This window comes from Aquarana catesbeiana, linkage group LG07 (assembly GCF_042186555.1).
Source record: "Aquarana catesbeiana isolate 2022-GZ linkage group LG07, ASM4218655v1, whole genome shotgun sequence".
Classification (NCBI taxonomy): domain Eukaryota; kingdom Metazoa; phylum Chordata; class Amphibia; order Anura; family Ranidae; genus Aquarana; species Aquarana catesbeiana.
In genome coordinates this window covers 92,639,514-92,660,078 of record NC_133330.1, presented here as the reverse complement: position 1 = coordinate 92,660,078, position 20,565 = coordinate 92,639,514, and the positions used below count along the sequence as shown (strand labels likewise).

Genomic DNA, 20,565 nt, shown 5'->3' with positions numbered 1-20,565 from the left:
GGTCTCAGGTGACCTGACAGTTTGACCAGCCATGGACCCAGCTGACGTGTCGCTTCCTGCAGCTGATCCATTGCAAGGCATAGTCCGCAGACTTGAGACCCAGGAATCTAATCAGACCCAGGTGATGCCATTCCTTTAGGATTTGGCCTCCTGTTTTGAACAGGTTCAGGCCTCATTAGGACCCCCGGTTCAACAACCTCAACCGCTATCTGCTGCTGCACCTATCGCACCAGTCTCAGCCACACATTCATTACAACTGCCAGCTCCGGGCCGCTTCTCTGGTGACTCCAAGGCCTGCAGGGGGTTCCTTAGCCAGTGCACAATTCATTTTGAACTCCAGCCCCAAAACTTCCTGTCCGATCGACGAAGCCTATATTATATCCCTCCTGTCTTGCGAGGCGTTAGCCTGGGTTGCTCCTCTGTGGGAACTGAATGATCCAGTGGTTTCTAGCCTGTCTTATTTCTTGAAACTTTTTCGGAATATCTTCGAGGAACCGGGTCGTGTCTCCTCAGCGGCCAGCGCTCTTTTAGTCTCCGTCAAGAATCCGCTTCTGTGGGACAGTACGCTCTTCATTTTCGTACTTTGACTGCTGAGCTGGAATAATGAGGCCCTAGTTGCAACCTTTTTACATGGCCTCTCTGATAGATTGAAGGATGAATTAGCAGGAAGATCCCTTCCTGCTGATCTGGACGGTGTCATCACCTTGTGTAACCAGATCGATATTCGCTTTCATGAGAGGACCCTGGAAAAAAGACGCCAACACTCCCCGTTCTTTAGGCAGCCTGAGCTCCCTGTTCCTTCTCTTTGACCCAAGTATCTTCCCCTGCCTGCTGAGGAACCTATGCAGCTGGGCCGGACCAAGTTATCTCCCAAAGAACGCGCTAGGCACAGAACTCTGGGCCTGTGCCTCTACTGTGGGGTCAAAGGTCATGTTCTCTTCGTCCAGAAAAATGCTCGGGGCTAATACATCTGGAATGTGGAGTATTAGACCCTGAAATATCACCTTCACCTTCTCGTCTTCTTCTTTCTGCGTTCTTTCATGTCAGCACTTCCTATCTGCTTCCAGACCCACCCTGTTAAGATGTCGATAGGGACACTCCACCAGGAGTGGATATCCTTCCTTGTCTTACCTAAGGCTTCATCTCCTATCATATTAAGTCTTCCTTGGTTAAGGCTCCATTCTCCACACGTTGACTGGACTGCTGGACAGATCCTGGCTTTTGGTTCCTCCTGCTCCTCTTCTTGCCTACTTAAGGTTGCCCCAAAGGAGAAACTTCCTGTTGCCACCATTCCAGTATCTTATGCTCTTCCAGCTGTATATAGCGATTTCTGGGATGTGTCCTGCAATAGTTGGACTGATACACTCTCTAGGTCATGTGGCACTCTGGATGAGGAGCCCACCTATGAACCTGAGCCGATCATTCACTCCAGTTTGCATAACCACTTACCTTTGCCTGTCCCTAAACTCCCTTGGAAGCACACCCAGGTTAACTCGTCTACCAGTTCCACAGTTGCTATGCCCTGCGAGGCGATTGTGGTAGCCGCTGCACCTGGCGATGCTATTCAGTTGGCCTCTGCACCAGTTATGCCAGTCCAGCCTATGCCGAGTGAGCTTCTTGCTTCTTCTTATTCAGGACCTTCTGTAACCTGGCCTCACCCTACTACTACGTCCATTCAAACCTGTTTAAAAGGCCTAATCCATCCTTTGGATAGACTGCCTCATTCGGCCAGGTGGGGTTTTCAATCTTTCTTTCTGGGCTCTCTGCATTCTGCTTGTGTTTCAGCTATCCAGCTTGACTCTTGTGACACGTCACCTTCTAATCAACCCGGCCTCAGGGATCCTCTGCCCAGTCTGATGGTCCTGTGCTGGATGTCCAGCTCATCATTAAGGGTCTGGGGGACCCTGCTCAGACTTCTGATGGTCTTCTCATGCCCTTACCCATTCCTAAGAAACCTTTAGTCCTCAATAAGTCCTCTCATCCCCTCCCTACCTCGGTTTCGGTCTCTGATGTTAATCTAAAGTACAAGGTTAGTCAAGTTCTGGATTCCCAGCTCCGTAGAGGCATTCTTCAGTACCTCGTACATTGGAAAGGGTTTGGTCCTGAGGAGAGGTCTTGGATCACTGCATCTGAGATCTTTGCGCCTCGTCTGTTGAGGAGGTTTCATCTGGAGTTTCCCTTTAAGCCTGGGCCCAGGCGGGGGAGGGGGAGGCCTCATAAGGGGGGTATGCAGTAATGTGTGACTCTCTCCATGTGCTCCTTTAGAGGCCAGCCACTCTCACCTGACTGCACATATAATTTTCCCTCAGCATAGCTCCACCTCAGCCTCTAATTAGGAACACTATATTAACCTGTGCATTGCAAGCCAACCTTGTTGATCAACCATTGTGTGTTTGGCTTCCTGTTTCCTGCTTGCTGTGTGCTCTACGTATGTGTCTGTTACCGACCTTGGCGTGTTCTCGACTATTCCTGTTTGCTCGTGACCCTGACCTTTTGGAGTGTCCCCGACTATCCCTGTTTGCCTGTGACCCTGAAACTTTGGCGTGTACTCTGTTGTCCTTGTCTGCTAGTTGCCCCAACCTTGGCTTATCCCCTTATTATGGTTGTTGTTCCAGCCTGCTGCTTCCTTCCTCTATTTCCTGTAGTCAAACATCAGCGTGAGCTGTGAGACCCTGGGGGCCGTGACCTGGAGCCAGACTGCAGCGCAGTCCATCCTCACCACTAGAGGCTCTGGTGAACACCTGCTGGCTCTTAGACTCCGCGCCCTGGGGAATCTATGTTCTAGCTCCCACTGGGATTTGTGTTAGTGATCTAGTAGACCTTCTTCCTGAACCTCCCAGGGTTCAATCCGCAGTAGTCAGTCCTATCGGTGCACTCCTGACTCATACGGAGTGCATCTGTCACCTGGTCTCAGGTGACCTGACAGCAATATTTCTTCAGCACTACTGAAGCTGTCCTGAGAATGCACTATTCTTCAGGAAGAGTGGAGAGAAATGTAGTTACAGTAGCAGGTGTTTTATATTTGAGACCATTTCTGGACATTTACTGTGATAATCTATTAATGTTATAGCAAATCTGCAGTCCACAGGTGTCTCTAATGCCATGTACACACGAGCGGAATATCCAACAGAAAAAGTCCGATGGAAACTTTTCATCGTCTATTCCGATCGTGTGTATGCCTCATCGGACTTTTTTTTTTGAAAATTATGATGGACCTAGAAATGGAACATGTTCTAAATATTTCCAACGCTCGTCTGTATGCTGTTCCGACAGGCCAAAAACGACGCATGTTCTGAAGCAAGTATGAGAGGGAAGCTATTGGCTACTGGCTTTTGCACTTCCCTTTTCTAGTTCCGACGTACGCGTTGTACGTCACCGCGTTCTGGACGGTCGGACTTTGGTGTGACCGTGTGTAGGCAAGACCGCTTGAGCGGAATTCCGTTGGAGTTCCGCCGGAGAAACCTTCGGAGTTTATTCCGACGGCAAAACCGGTCGTGTGTACAGGGAGGTAAGAAGAAGGTGCCTAAAATATTAATAGCAAACCTTTCCCAAGCAGAATCCAGAAATGGCACTGGCTGGAGTGGAGGAGTGCTTGGGACAGCAGATTTATCATGACTCTGACAAGTAATGCAAGATTGAATGGTAATTGGTACTTGGCCATCCTTGCCTGGCCATCAGTATAGTTTACATAGTCTTTGCCTTATTCTTACAATTCTTTGGTGACTCTTTTGTGCAAGCTGTACAAGGTCTCAAGGTCTCTGGTACTAGTAAGTGGTGAGGTTCATGGACAATATAGCCCCAAACTAATGACAGATCATATCTAATCCAGGGTTGCCAACTGTCAGTAAATTTACTCAGTTTGTAAAAGTCTGATTTTTACAGCGGTCAGTAAATGTACGTTAGAGAAATTTTATGTCAGTAAAAATCAGTTCTTTTAAAAAAAAGGGAGGTTACTGTTGGCTCAGCAAGTGGAAGAAAGAACCCCCTTGACAGCTTGATGCAGCAGCAGCAGCCACTTATCCAGGAAGAGTTTGGAGCCAGTTTGGATTTTTTAAAAATAGAAGCAGGCTGGAGCTGGCTGCGGAAGAAGCAGGTGGCCGCATTTGCCAATCCTGCTTCTCTAGTTCTGGCTGCGGAGTGATCTCAACTGTGCTCTGCCTGCCGCCTCTCTGCATAGATAGGTAGTTGGATACTATAGGTAGTTGGATAGTAGGATACTAACATTTATAGGTAAAGTTGATCAAGGGAAAATCTGATTGCCTCTTGGGGATCAGGAAGTAATTTTTTTCCATGCTGTAGCAAATTGGATCATGCTTTGCTGGGGTTTTTTGCCTTCCTCTGGAACAACTGTGGGTATAGGATTGGGTATACGGGACTGTTTGATATTATTTTTTATTTATTTATTTTTATGGTTGAACTAGATGGACTTGTGTCTTTTTTCAACCAAACTAACTATGTAACTATGATCTTTATACCCTGATCTGTGATGCTTTATACCCTGATCTGTGATGCTATATACCCTGATCTGTGAGGCTGTGTTGTATTCCCTTATCTGTAATGCTATATACCCTGATCTGTGATGCTGAGCTGTATACCCTGATCTGTAATGCTATATACCCTGATCTGTGTCATGCTGAACTTTATACAATGATCAGTGAGGCTGAGCTGTATACCCTGATCTATATACCCTGATCTATGTGGCTGAGCTATATACTTTGTCCTGTGATGCCGAGCTGTATACTCCTGACACTGTTGCCTGCTCCTGAAATTGACCATGAGCTATGTGATTTATAGTGTACATAGAGCAATGCACATGACCACAACTAACATGCACTACTTGTTCCAAACAAACTAAAGTAAGGGGGGAAAAAAGAGGTTCAATACCTCATGTTACAAGGAAGCAGAAAAACACAGTAGGAAATGATTTAATGAAAAATGGATTACAGGACACGATTCTTCCTGCGATTCCAGATCAAGCTAAATTTGTGACAAAACGCGTGACGCACATTTTGGTGCCATTCTTTTTTAATGGCACCCCAAATATGGTGTGATTTTGCTGCTATTGCTTTGGTGAAAGTAAAGCTTGTAGCCCAAAAAGGTGCTAAAGAAAACATGGCGATTTACCATGAATAGGCAAAGCACGGGTATGCTTTAATGTAATGTCATTGCAAATATGGGCTGTTTAAATACCTTACCTCTTACCCATTGTAACACAAATATAGACAACACAGCTGAAAATACACCAAGATTGCAGACATGTCAACTTCATTTTTTAGGGTGAAAAAATTCTAATATCTCATGGGACTTCTGGTTTTGGGATGACATATGCAGCCCACTTATAGATCTACCAAATCCTCCAGTCTACACAATATTCGTATAGATTCATATGTGGTATGAGCAGGCTTCCTTAAGCTGGCCACACACTTATAGAAATTCAGCTGGTTCAGCAAGAACTGGCCGAATTTCAATCAAGGAATGGCCATCTCTGATTGTCTGAAGTCAATTACTTGAATGACTTCTGTCAAAGGGACCTGCTGGAACGTTTTTCTTGATTTGCATCTGCAGATGGTGATCATTGTATTCTGACAGCGTAGGGTGCAGGTTTCAGAATACAATGTCCTGGCCAGGGGGATTCCTCTATCCACCTCATTTGTGCGGATGGAGGACTTTTTTTTTTCTCTTTTCATTTAAACCCACTGGGAGAAATCTCATTATATCCTCTTCTGGTCACATGTTCTTAGACTGTAGTGTTAGTCTATTTTCTCTATTGTTTGAATGTTCTATAACTCTTCTGGTTGAACGCTCTTATCATTTTTTTCTTTTAAGAACAAATGTTAGATGATGTTACATCTGCTTTGCGAAAAGCAATAGAACCTGACATTTCACATATTACAAACATTATGGGCAATATTTGTGACTTTAACTCAAATGCTGAGATATTCGCAAAGCAGATTTTTTGAACATTGACCCCTAACTACGCCAACTTGCATTGAAAATGCCTGTTTTGAGTCCAGTCACATTTTGTTCTCTGTTTTCTCTGATTACTGTACACCGGATTAAAGCGGAACTGCAGTTTGCTCACATAATTTGTAATAAAAACATCTTTGCCATTCTGAAACTTCCCTCCAACCACTTTGCATATTATTTTATATACACTGTGATTCTGTACTTGTCAAATATGCTGCAGAAATCTCCCTCCACTAAGTCTGTCTGCAACCATTTTAACTGTGGGCAGCTGAAGCTGCTGCCTGTTCACTTCTTGGATTTACACAGACACACAGAAGCATAGCTCTAGCTCTGCAGCCCTGCAGCTCTCATTGGCCCTCCTATGACTCCTCCCCCCTCCCTTCCTGGCAAACTCTCACGAGAATGAGAGCGGGAGAGCTGTTCATGATGCTATAAGCCTAGGCAAATGACCGGACAAAAATCAGGAAGTGGGCTGTATAAGGTACTTACTGGCAGAAAAAAAATGTTTTTCTATCCAAAGTTAAAACAAGAAGAGCAGAAGATTTAATAGATGGAAAGTTGAAAAAATTACTGAAGATCCGCTTTAAATCTAAATAACCCGTAGGCAGCAAATTTTCATACAGCTCTCGGAACTATTTCTAAATATTATTTTCTTATCATGAATCACATCATAAAATAAAATATGGGTAACAATTTTTTTCAACAGTAGCTACTTACACACAAAGCGAATGATATAAATAAGTGTGAATAAAATATTAACAAAGATGTCTGCTCACAAAAATGATTTAGGAGCCTAAATGCCACACCAACACAAAAGTCTGTTCGCCCTAATTAGTTTTTGTGTATACTGTAGACAAGAACAGAATATGCTATTCATGGATGCTGCCCAGGGGTGAATGATTAATTTAAAATGTATTATGTATTCCTTTATCTAATACAGCTGGATGCAACATGGAGCCTCTCGCTGTCACACAAATAAGACACTTAGATAAATGCATAGAGTGTGTCTAAGGCACTCTTTGGAATGCCGATGTGCCTCTGTGTGACAAATTCATGTGCCTGTAGTAGACGGGTACATGAATCTGGAGCACACACTGCATGTGGAGGCGCATTGAGTGTTCACATAGACTCTCTGTCCTCATTGCAGCTGTTCTTCTTGATGCGGTGGCTCTTACACAGACAGCACAGCGCGCTAAGGAGTTTTAAAGCTGGGTGGGTGAAGTCTGATGAACCTTCACAGACTCTAGGTCCCCATTGGGTCCACCGCATTGTGATTGACAGCAGGCAGTGGGCAGATCCAGAACAGACACAAACGGCTATTGGCTATAGAATCTACTCACTTTCAGCTGTCAATCACAAGTAGAGTGTGGTCCTGATGGGGGATTAGTGTTTGCGAATCTCGATCAGGCTCCACCACTGTCAGTGTCACTGGTTACTTGGAGGCTGTCAACTGTGAATACAAAAGCATCCTTAAAGTGACACTAAAGGTTCATGTTTTAAAAAAAAAAAATAGCAAACATGTCATACTTACAGTACCTCCACTGTGCAGCTTGTTTTGCACAGAGTGGCCCCGAACCTGCTGTTCTGGGGCCCCTTGGCGGCTCTCTTTGCTCCTCCCCACATCAGATAACCCCCTGAGAGAAGCGCACTCCCTGGGAGTTACCTTGCGGGCACGTTCCCGAGTCCAGCATTCGGTGTCCATAGACGCCGAATGCAGGACTCTGCCCCGCCCCCTGGCGCTCTCGTCATTTAATTTGATTTACAGCAGCAGGAGCCAATGGCTGCGCTGCTATCAATCTATCCAATCAACAGCCGAGACCCCCCTCGCAGAGAGACAGCGCATCCCTGTGGGACAAGTTCGAGGGTTCAGGTAAGTAAAACAAGGGGGCTGGGGGGCCGGTCACTGACAGGTGTTTTTTCACCATAATGCATAGGATGCATTAAGGTGAAAAAACACGAACTTTTACAACCCCTTTAACCAGTGACAGGTGAGGAGGGGAGGAGGCTTTGGTACGCAGCATACAGGGACAGGCACTCTGCTTTTCCCCTGTAAAACTCTATAAGAGGCTGAAAACTGCAACAACTGGATAAGTCTGGATGGTGCACCAAGTGGTACTAATGTTTAAGGCAGTATGTTCCCAAAGACGAATGCCAAAAATTCAAGCAGTTTGCATTCTGGGCATTTGTCCATGGGCGTATACTGCCCTAAACATTACTACCACTTGGTGAGCCGGCAGTCAGCTTTTCTCCCTGACACTCTGGGTTGTGGGCAGTCCCTGGTCATCCTCATGTACAATACATGACCATAGGTCCTTCATTGTAATTGAAGATGTCAGAGTGCCTGCGACTGATGGAGAGAGGAGACTAAGTAGTTGTCACCACTTTTGCAGCCTCCACTCTTCTGCAAAGGCTTTTCCCCCAGGTTTTGCAGCTTCTCTGTGGTAGTTTGTGTTCATACAGCCATAAGAACATTTGTGAGATCATGTACTGATGTTCATTGAGAAGACCTGGCTTGCAGCCTTCAAGCCCATACCTTCCAACTTTGGGAAATGATGAAAAGGAACACCTTTTAGCACACAGTGTGTATACAAAGCACACGTCCTGGCCATGGTTAGGTTACATGGACCATAAAGATATGATAAGCAGAAAATGACGGGCTAAACCACACAAGTGCTTTTTTGACCCTTATTTAGCTTTTTAAAATAACAAATGCAGTAATATAGAGGTTTGATAATAATTGTAGCACCCTCCTAATTAGGTGCCAAGTAGGTATGTTTTAGGTAAATTTAGTTATTTTTGGGCTCTGCTGTAGCCAGTGGAGCTGAGTTGATTACTTTGATCTGTTGTGGGCTCTACAACTGCAGGTGTGCCTGTCTCCAGAAAGCAATGGAACATAGTGGGTGAAAGTAGAAAGTAGAGCCTGGGATGAACTGGTATGCAGCCTCAGCCAATCTCTTACCTGGAGAGTGACCAGCAGGGGCTGAGAGGTGTATATAGGGTCTGGAGCATGGAATAGCAGGGTCCTTTGACTGTTGGAGAGTGACCCAGCCTGAAAGTGCTGTTAAACTTTCTAAGGCTCTGGAAAAGCTGCAATGAGTTCTGGATGAATTAAGGTCACCGAGGAGCTGAAGGACCACCCCCAAGTCGCACAAACAACTAGGCAATGTCCAGGGAGGACCTTATTAGGTGGCTAATGGTACAGTGTCAGCTGAAACTGGAAGGAGGCATCCAGATAGCCTGTGACACAGTGGAATCAGAATCTGGGTTATTCAGGGATCAGGTGGAAGGTCTGTGTTACATATGTTTAGCGCAGAATGAGTAACCCATTTAGTAATAAAATAGTATATTTAGTATAGAGGGACAACTGAGTCTGCACGAACGACAGAGGCATTTGGTCTCAAAGGAGGGACAGCACCTCCAAATGAGGGACTGTTGGGAGCTATGTTCATATGTATTCACTCCAAAGGTGTATATTGGGGCTGTGAGCAGACACCCTGAGTTTCTGAGCCTGAGCCAGACAGAAAAGCGCCTTTCTAAAACTGCATGAGATTGGAAGGACACAGTTGTCTTAAATGTCTCTGTATATCGTATGATTCACTGGAAACACCCAAACTCAATAATTTAGTGGTGTAGTTCAAGGATGTCCACAATCTGTACAAACCCTGCATTTGATGGCTGTCAGACTAGATGGTTGCAGATCTGACTACCAAATCATCTTTGACTCCCATCAATTCCCTCATATCATGCAAAACATACAAGTTTATATTGCACAGAAACAGGTGCGCATGTCCCTTTAAATCAATAGTGTTGATAAATAAATATAATATAAATTTTCAACAGTGTACAAAAAAAAAATACAAAACGAAAACATAAATTTAGAGATATACAATTCAGAGAAGAAGTCCCACTCCAGCAACAGTGCGTGCTTTATATGAATTATTTTTTATTACTATACAGGATTTATATAGCGCCAACAGTTTGTGCAGCGCTTTACAACATGGGAGCAGACAGTACACTTACAATACAAATAAATACAGGAGGGGTCAGAGGGCCCTGCTCGTTAGAGATTACTATCTATAAGATATCAATCAATTACAGTGCTGTGAAAAAGTATTTGCCCCCTTCCTGATTTTTAATTGTTTTGCATATTTCTCACACTTAAATGATTCAGATCATCAAAGAAATTTTAATATTACACAAAGACGAAGAGTAAATCCAAGATCCAGTTTCTAAATTATGATTTCATTTATTAAGGGAAAAAAGCTGTTCAAACCTACCTGGCCCTATGTGAAAAAGTAATTGCCCCTCCCATGCTGAATTATGAATGAACTGTAAATAACCACAATTTTTTGGAAAGCTGAGGTAAATTTCACATCCCACACTCCCCAGGCCTGACTACTGTCAGACCGGTTGAATCATGAAATCATATAAATAGAAACTGTCTGACAAAGTAAAGCACGCCAACAGATCTCAAAAAGCCACACATCATGCTGCAATCTAAAAAAAAATTCAAGAACAGATTAGAAACAATGTAATGTACATGTATCGGTCTATGAAGGGTTTCAAAGCCATTTCTAAGGCTTGGAATCTCCAGTAAACCACGGGGAGAGCCATTATCCACAAATAGAGATAACTTGGAACAGTGGTGAACCTTCCCAGGAGTGGGCGCCCTACAAAAATTACTCCAAGAGCATGATGACGACTCATCTAGGAGGTCATAAAAGAACCCAGAACAACATCTAAAGAACTACAGGCCTCACTCGTCTCAGGTAAGATCAGTGTTCATGATTCAACAATAAGAAAGAGACTGGGCAAAAATGGCATCCATAGGAGAGTTCCAAGGCCAAAGCCACTGCTGAACAGAAAGGCTCATCTCGCATTTACCAAAAAACATCTTAATTATCCCCAAGACTTTTAGGCAAATATTCTGTGACTGATGAGACCAAAATTTTACTTTTGGGAAGGTGTGCGTCCCGTTACATCTTGCATAAAACAAATACATTTCAAAACAAGAACTTCATACCAACAGTCAGACATGGTGGTGGTAGCGTGATGGTCTGGGGCTGCTTTGCAGCTTCAGGACCTGGACATCTTACCATAATTGATGGAACCATGAATTCTGAGCTCTACCAGAAAATCCTAAAGGAGAATGTCTGGCCATCAGTTTGTGACCTCAAGCTCAAGTGCACTTGGGTTATGCAGCAGGACATTAATCAGAAACACAACAGCAGGCCCACCTCCAAATGGTTCAAACAAAGCAAAATTTAGGTTTTGGAGTGGCCTAGTAAAAGCCCGGACTTAAATCCAATTGAAATGCTGTATCATGACCTTACACAGGCTGTTCATGCTGGAAGACCCTTTAATGTGGCTGAATTAAAATAATTCTGCAAAGAAGAGTGGGCCAAAATTGCTCCACAGCAATGTGAAAGACTCATTGCCAGTTATCGCAAATGCTTGATTGCAGTTGTTGCTGCCAAGGGTGGCACAACCAGTTATTAGGTTTAGGGGGCAATTACTTTTTCACATAAAGTCAGGCAGGTTTGGACAGCTTTTTTGCCTTAATAAATGAAACCATTGTTTAAAAACTATTTGTATTTACTCGAGTTATCTTTGTGTAATAATAACATTTGTTTGATGATCTGAGTCATTTAAGTGTGACAAATATGCAAAAAAATAAGAAATCAGAAAGGGGGCAAATAATTTTTCACAACATTGTATGTCACGATTGTACATATCCCTTTAAATTCATAGTGCAAATAAAACAAAATAAAAACCACTGTGGTGCTTGAATTTGTTTATGCTATTTGTTAAACTGCTTGCTAAGTTAGTGCCAATACTCTTTTATTAAATTTGGTTTTAAGTTTACTGCACCATGAGGCTTCTCCTGTGTTTTATCACATGATGGTTTTGCTATATATGGCTCAGAGTGATATAAAGTGAAGTGTCCGGTCCTGAATATCTCTTTGGCGATACAAGCTTTGGAGCCAGCTACTGGAATCATCTGCTGTGCTGCAGCTAAAGAGTGGAGTCACCTGCTTTGTTGCAGGTAAAGCACTTTTGATCTCCGTTTGTTAAGATACTGTCTGGTTAAGGGGCTTTACATGGGGATGGCACTGGAGCACTTGGATCACAATATTGATTGGCACTATGAGCACTTTACACCACAAGACATAATACTGAAGCATGAATAGAGATGTTCTTTTTGCCCATTGTGCATATATATTAATTGGACTATACTTTATTGATTTATGATATAACCTAATATTTGTGATGTCTGGTTATAAAGACAAGACACAATTGATTTTTCTGAAATTGTTTTTATTTATTTGCACTATAAATTCAAACGGATATGCACACACTGTTGCGGGACTGGGACCTCTTATGTAGATTGTATATATGAATTTATGTTTTCATTTTTTTTTTTTTCTACACTGTTGAAATGTTATGTTTTATTAATCCGCACTATTGATTTAAAGGGGCATGCACACCTATTTTTGTGTAATTTAGCATTAAAGTTTGGAATTCAGACTTGCCTATGTGCTGCATCTTTTTTAGTCTACTAAGCGAGAGTTTAACTATATCCCAGAAGAACAATTTGTTCACTTATTTAGGCAAAATCCTTTTTCCTCAGTGGAGGCCAGAGGCTGAAGAAGTACCAAAGACAATCTGATTGTCCCAACGTATCCAAACTAAGCTATCACACTACAATTGTCTGGTTATTGAAGACTAAAACATCATACACACCATGAGAATATCAGATGATTGATCATCCCTTTTTTTTGCAAGCTGCTCTCATATGGAAAATTAAGAGATTACTCAACTTACAGAAATTCTCGTACAACACAATACAACTTCCGAAGTGGTGTAATATGTTGTATTGTAATGTATTCTGTCGTTTCTGAGCATGTTTGGTCCTGGTATTTCGATTTTATTTATTTTTTGGACTATTACTGTACTAATTAAAGAAAATTGTACAATCTGGTATCATACGAGAAAAATTTTCATGTTTGTTCCTTCGGATAATTTCGGATGATCATGGTGATTGGCTCTCGAAAGCTGTGTACCAATGATCAGATTATCATACGATCGCTTCGATAGCAGTATTTTTCGTCCAATTTTCTGATCGTGTGTACAAGGCTTAAAGCGTTTGTTAACCCAAAAAAAAAAAATTACAGATCCTGGTCCCTTAAAGCAGATTAAACAGCACAGTGCTTGTGGTATGTAATCTGCCTCCCTCTAAACTGTAAAAAAAACTCCCTGAACCTTCTACTTCCTGTTTCCTCCTCTCTGCGCTGACCACGAAAATCAGGGCTGCTGAGCCCTGACCATCGTTGTCAGCGTACGTCCCTTCGTCATCCCCAGCCTTACTCTCAGCTCTCCTCTCTCCCCCTCTCCCCCTCCTCTTTGCCTGTCAGCTCTGTCTGTCTCTGCCCCCCCCCCTATCCCCGCCGCTATTAGTACAAATAAAAGTTTGCAAAATGTCAATGCCAGCCCCTCTAAAATAGTTAGGCATAGCACACTGTATAAGTATTTAATAAAAACAAGCGTTGTAAATACAGTTTTAGCGCGATCTTCAGGCTGGTCACGTGACTCTCGGTCAGTTTCCAGGGCTGCTGCAGGAGGGGCTGAGCGGCCATGTGATCTCCCTGGCTGACGTCAGTGGGAGATCTCGGCCCCTCCTGCAGAAGCCATATATCAGATGTGTACAGCGGCCGCGAGTTATGTGACCGGCCTGAAGATCACCCCAAATATGTATTTACAATGCTCGTTTTTATAAATGATTTAGAGTGTGCTCTGACAGGCTCTAATAGAGAGGCTGGCAGTGATTTGCACATGAGGGTTAACAAACCCTTTAAGTCTATTCTGGTAAGTACACAAATCGCTATGGAAATCAATAGAACCAGTTAAAGCAGATAAAGACCAAGTGTGTGTCACAACTGACCCAAGCAACTGCAGCTACAAAAAAATGTTCTGGTTGCTTTAATTCCTGTGGTTAAATTGAATGGTGAGTTATAAGAAATCCATTTTCCTAACTTAACCACTTAGAGCTCAGGCCATTACTTCTGCTCAAAAGTAATAGAAGGCAACATTGGGAAAAACAAACACCAAGCTGTGATCATTACTAAAGGCTATAAAAGAGAATTCTTTGTAAATGCTTGCCGGTTTATCAAAGTCCACCAAAATATATTTGTCGGCTAAGCAAAGTTCATTAGGGCGCAGCATTTGTACTTTAATGCATGTTTACAACTTGTTGCTTCCAGAGGTGTTTGCACTGGATTAATGTACTTGGTTATATTTTGTGGTTTGAAGTGGTTAGACCTGGCTGTTTCAGTTGTGTGTGTGTGTGTGTACAATAGTAAGTAAATAGTGAAATCTCCATGTCAAAGTTTCCTGCTTTGTCCCAGTGCAAGCATTCCAAAGCCAAGCATATGAGAGTCTTGCTCCTCATGCTGCATTCCTGTTAATGGAAAATAAATAAATGCAAATCCTAACCATAAATTAGGTGTTTTTTAAATAAATAAATACTCCAATGCTTGCTAAAAGTGCTGAGATACTTTAAAGAAGTATTCCTCTCTTTTTTTTTATTATTCATTTCCTGATCGGAGAAAGTACATGCAGAATTTTGTCCCATTGGAGCATAGCCATTCATCGTGGCAGCTATCAAGGAGATGGCTGCTTTGCTAGGGAGCCCTTAACTCTGACTCCCAGCTCTTGCCCAAGGCAAGCACCCATAGGAGAAAAACAAAGGGAGGTGAGGCTGACACACCACACCTTTTTCTGCATTTCTCTTGCCAGTGCTTGCCTCAAGCAAGTGCTGGGAGCCTGGCTAGTGTTACAGGGCACCTATAAAGCTGGGACAAGGTACTGCATGGGCCCACTGGGAACTCCTTCCTGCCAGCAGAGGTGAGCTGATCTAATATTGAAGCATATGACCCTGCTGGCAGGGAAAAGTTAAGACAGCTTCACATTTAGTCAGCTTGAACCTTTTTAGCCCCGGACCCTTAGTGTACCCATGTTCCAGAGACAATTACTGTCTGGTCTTGCCTGGCATAACGCAATTTTTCTTTCTTAATAGTTCTGGCTGGGCCATGAGTCCACTGTGCATGCACCTTTACAAAGTATGGAGCCACATCCAAAGGAATGAACAGGATAGATAGTGTGCATGGGCAGTGGATGCAAAGCTCATCCTGTATTGTTTCCAACAAAGGGCTGTATGGTGCCAACCAAGTACACAGTAAAGATCTTTAAAGTGAAAGTAAGTATTTAATACTTCTGAGTACACTGAGGGGGAGGTGAATGAGAGGACTGTTCCTGTGCAGCCACCTTGGCTACAGGAGCCAGTTGTGACTTCCTGATTGCTCACAGCATGTGCAAGATGCAACTGTAGGAAATTGCCCCAAAGCTTTCTGGGATGTGTGGTGTGACCCTAAGGGCCCTTTCACACTGGGGCGGTTTGCAGGCGCTATTGCGCTAATAATAGCGCCTGCAAACCGACCCGAAAGTGCCGCTGCTTTAATTCCAGTGTAAAAGCCCCGAGGGCTTTCACACTGGAGCGGTGCACTGGCAGGACGGGAAAAAAAGTCCTGCCAGCAGCATCTTCTGAGCGGTGAAGGAGCGGAGTGTATACCACTCCTTCACTTCACCTGCCCATTGAAATCAACGAGATGGCGAGGCTATACCGCCGGCAAAGCGCCTCTGCAGAGGCGCTTTGCGGTGGTTTTAACCCCTTCTCGGCCGCTAGCAGGGGGGTAAAACCGCCCCGCTAGCGGCCCAATACCGACGGTAAAGTGCCGCTTACAATAGCAGCGCTTTACCGCCGACAACGCCCCCACCCCAGTGTGAAAGGGGCCTAAAAGGCTGAGGTTGGATTGTGGACTGAGGCTACGTGTCAGGAACCATAAACCAGGTAGAGACAGAAAATGCAGTCAAAATCACGCCTAGAATAAAATGACAAAAAAATAACAGTTCAGGAACGTAGTCAAAAACTGAAGCCAGGATTAGGATACCAGAGCGGGTAATCAGGCGAGTTGGGGTCGGGAAGCCAGAAGTCAGCATAGTAAGGAGCAAAAACAGGAACAGATATCGTAAGAGAAGTCAGCCAGGCCAAGTCATACACAGGACCACACAGGAGATCACAGACCATGCAAGGGCACGGAGGATATTAGCAAATCTGTTTAAATAGCCAATAGGGGCTGACTGTAGGCTGGACTAATGAGGCAGGTAATGGTAACCAGGTGAGTCACTGTAGAAACAAGTGGCTGGTAATTAACCGACAGCTGAGCAGCCTCTGTGCACTGAAAGAATTTTTTTTTTATCCGCACATGTACATTCAGCTGTCCATCAAAAATGACAGTTGCAGGTGTTGAGACAAACCATGTTGGACACAGGAGTGCTTACCATAATCACCTTTTATTAATGTTTTTATGTTCTAACCCCCTGCCCCCCCCCCCCAAAAAAAAATGTTACTGTAACTTCTTAAAAAGTGTTAGCTGGCAGTGATCTCCAGCTTTCATCTAAGATTACAGTGCCCATGCCCTCAGTGATTTCAGTTTTAAAGTGCTGTAAATTAAAGTTAAAAAAAAATCTACTGGCAGGTCTTTAGGTAATAAAACTATGTGATGGGTACTCAGAAAATAAACTGCCATGTTAATTCTGGTGGCAGGCTGCATTATGTGTCATTTTTTAGATCCACGTTAATATTAATGCCAATTAAAAATGCTGAGTTTCTTTTTCAGTCCCAACCGAAGCATGTTTATCGAGTGCTGCAATGTCAAGAAGCAGAGCTGGCACAGATGGTCTCTACAATGTCTGACAACTGGAAATTTGAGCAGGTAAAGCCCATTACTGAATCTTTTAGGTGGGTTGGGGGTAATTAAAAATAAACAAGAAAAGTTATAGAAAATAAAATGTGCATCACTTTTAGTTTTCCTCCCAACTATTTGGGGTGGTAGATCTACAGTACACCACAAAAGGGTCCACAGTAGGGAAAAGTAATGTGTAAGCAGCACTGGAAGGCACATGCCTATAGACACCACTTTGTAAGCTCCTCTAATTGCCAGGGACAGTTGTCATTTGCACAGCTGGATTTTACAGTTTTGGATAGAGTAGAGAAGATATTTACTACAGTTAGTGAGAGGTCCCTGAGGACGTCCTATTGGACAAAATGCGTAGGGAAAGGCCTACGTGCTGACGTCACACCACTGCATAACCCTGCTGTGAGGAAAGGACAGAGATGGTGTCCACTACAAGGCTTGGACAGCATGAAGAGCAGTGGCTCAGAGCAATCAGGCTGTTGTAGCTACACTTGCTATAGCTGAGGATTCTGGTGATTGTGCAATTCACTGGGCGGCAGTGAGCAACAACACATTGTAAGCTTTGGTGCTTATTGGATTGGGTGGTGGATGGCACTTTTTTTTGTGTCTTGTTTTCATTCACATTTCAAATGACTTTTTGGTAAAGAGACTTTCTTTATGAACACTTCATTATATACCATGTAAGGAACATGGTATACAATGAAGTGCTCATAAAGAAAGCCTCTATATCAAAAAGTCAGTGACTATTTGGAGCATGTTTTAACTTACAATTGGTAGTTTAATTATTTGTATTTATCATTTATATTTATTTTATGTATATACACTGTCGATAGAGTGATTATTATTTGGATGTACATATTGGCACTGCAAATGCATTTTTATGTAGATTTCTTAGGATTTGTATATCAATCCCTACTTTACCAGCAGCCTGCTAGCTACACCATAGCACTGGCTTTTCCCCTCACTTTTATAGAAAGTTATCCTACAGAAAGTGATGGGAAGTCTCTGCAGCAAAATACCTTTTCCAGTAAAAAAAGTGAAGGGTTAGAACCTCTGGCAGACTATTATTACTGGCTGTGTTTTCCACTCTCAATGACCACTGCTTCTCCTATATCTTGTCCTGTGGTCAGTTGGAGACATCTGCCTAACAGAGTCACAGACAGCCATAAATGCCTAAAGCGGTATTAAACACCAAAAATGTTATATGTTGCATCTAACCAATTAATGGATGTGGTGGCTGTATCAATTTTCTTTTCTTAGTCTTTTTTCCCCCTCTGTTTTCACCTTGTGATCTGGCTAGTAACACTCCTGTGTTAGAGTGCCCCCCCCCCCACTCTGGATGAAGGAGCACTGGAGGCACAGCAGACAGCAGCATTGTCAGTCTGGGGGGAGAGGAGTGTTAGATGTACTAGCAGATTTAGATCTACCAACAAATTGAAACCAAACTCAAGCTCCTATCTTATAATCCTTTTGCAAAAATAAACAAAAGCTGACCATTGTAAGCACCCCTACCAATGGTTAGTCTCATCTCTGTGCTTGATACATTCTGTTGGAGAGCTTGTTCTTTTAAAAAACAACAGACTTGTTGTCTAGATCCACCAGATGAAAATAGAAGAAAGAAAGCCCTAAAAAGAAAATGAATGTAGCCACCGCATCTAAGAAATGGTAAGCTGTCATATAATGTTTGCTTTTGGGCTTATTACAACTTTAACAAAAACATTTATTCCTCCCATTTCCATCCAAAGTAAAAAAAAGTTCAGCTTTGAACCTTTACCAATAAATCAGAGCTGTGGGTCTAATCCCTCTGTGTATGTTAGCCTGTCACTGTGTTTTCACATGGTAATGACCGTCTCTTTCAATGTTTGGGCCTGGTGATTGGTTCAAGCCCTGCATCTTTGGAGCAAGGAGAGGTCATGTTCCTCCATAGCCAGGGTAAGGCATAGTTGAGTATCAGTTTGTGAGGAGGGAGGTCTGGCCTGTCAAGAGAACATAAATGGGAAAAGTAACAGACTCCCTTTAGTTATGAAGGTGAATGCACAGATACACTTTTTTTTACTTAATTTTTCATATTTGTACTATTTCTGCAGTTGGTGAATGTGGGCTCCCCATATAATTACAGCAGTGAAGGACAACCAGAGTTTCTTTGTGTGGTCTCCCGGGAGTTACAGAGTAAGAAGAAAACATGTGGATCTGGGGCATGCAGCACAGCGCAGGTAAAAAACATTTTGTAAACAAAAAACACAAATGTTTTTCCTTGTCAAAAGAAGTTTATTGAGTATACAATGTTATAAAGATACATAAAGTAAGTTTACAAGGATCTATAAAGTAAGCTCATTGTTTTACAGTAGGGTTTCTATAGGTAAATATAATGAAATTTCAAATATTAAACATTGGGTTTACGTAAACCTAAATTAAAGATATATATAATTTCCTTAGTTACTTTTGTAGGTATTTAAATGATTTATACCTACTATACATATTGTTTACAAGTAGAGTGTATATAGGTCAAATAAATTCTGATAATGAGCTTTAATCGTAAGGTGGAGAAAAGGAAAGAAAAAGAAGAAAAAGGGTTGAAAGGTAGAGGTATGGTCCACAAGGTTGTCCCGCCCGTCAGTTTATTATTCTTTTTAGTTCTCTTTGAAGCCTTAGAATGGGTGTCTCTGTAAGTCATTTAATCTGTTACCATGGCAACAGGACAGAGTCATTGAAGTTTGACAGGAACTGTTGTTTTATCCAAGGATGCCAAAGTTTTTCAAATTTTGGAATTTGATTTTGATCGATGGCTACCATCTTAGCATGGGACATTGTATTATTCATTCTGTGAATTGTTTCTGCTAGTACCAATGTAGGAGATTTCCATGCCTTGGCCACTGTTTGTTTTGCAGCCGTTATTAGTTGGATCATAAGTTTGAATTGAGAGAGTGTTAACCATTCCGGTTTTAGATTAAGTAAAGTTAAATATGGATCTGGTTGTATTATTTTTTTAAATATTTTAGATGCAATCACGAAGACTTCCTTCCAGAAGGTTTGGATTACTGGGCACGTCCACCATATGTGTAAATATGTGCCTATTTCTGGGCATCCTCGAAAACAAAGAGCTGAGGTATTAGGTGAATATTTTGCCACTCTAGCGGGTACAAGGTACCAGCGAGTTAGGACTTTATAATTTGTCTCCAGTGCTAAGATGTTGGGTGAAGATGACTTAGATGTGAGCCATATGTTAGACCAGTCCGTGTCTTCTAAAGTTCGTCCCAGGTCCTCCTCCCACCTCTGAACGTAAGAGGGTCTATTAAGATTTGCTACTCCATATAATTGATTATAAAGTGATGAAATTGTACCTTTAGCAAATGGATCTTTTGTACAGATTGATTCAAAAATGGATAATTGGGATAATGGTGTATCCCCCTTTAGGAATGGTGTATAGAAATTTTTGATTTGGAGATATCTAAATATCTCAGAGTTTGGTAGATCATATTTTTCTCTAAGCGATGGGAATGAAAGGAATGATTTAGATGCTATGAAGTCATTTAGTGTCTGAATGCCTGATGTTGTCCAAGCTTTAAAAGAATTTGGGTAGATCCATGCCGGATAAAAGGCCGGATTTCTGATAAAAGAAAGGAGAGGATTGTGTGGAGATTGTAACTGATATTTGGTTTTTAGTTTATCCCAGAGAGATAAGAAGTGTTTAGTTATGGGATTATGAATTTTAAAGCGGTCTTTAGGATCAAGCCATAATAAATTTGATATTAATAGAGGGTCATTTTCTGAAGCCTCTATAAAT

At 42.5% G+C, this 20,565-nt stretch overlaps 1 protein-coding gene across 1 annotated transcript in view; it reads left to right on the top strand.

Moving 5' to 3' along the window:
* Nucleotides 1-20,565, top strand: part of KCTD17 (potassium channel tetramerization domain containing 17) — a 72,208-nt gene that overhangs the window by 30,479 nt on the left and 21,164 nt on the right. Inside the window, exons 4-5 of the mRNA XM_073592488.1 lie at nucleotides 16,704-16,799; nucleotides 18,869-18,994. Coding sequence (XP_073448589.1) covers nucleotides 16,704-16,799; nucleotides 18,869-18,994 — 222 coding nt within the window. The remainder of the gene's footprint in view (nucleotides 1-16,703; nucleotides 16,800-18,868; nucleotides 18,995-20,565) is intronic.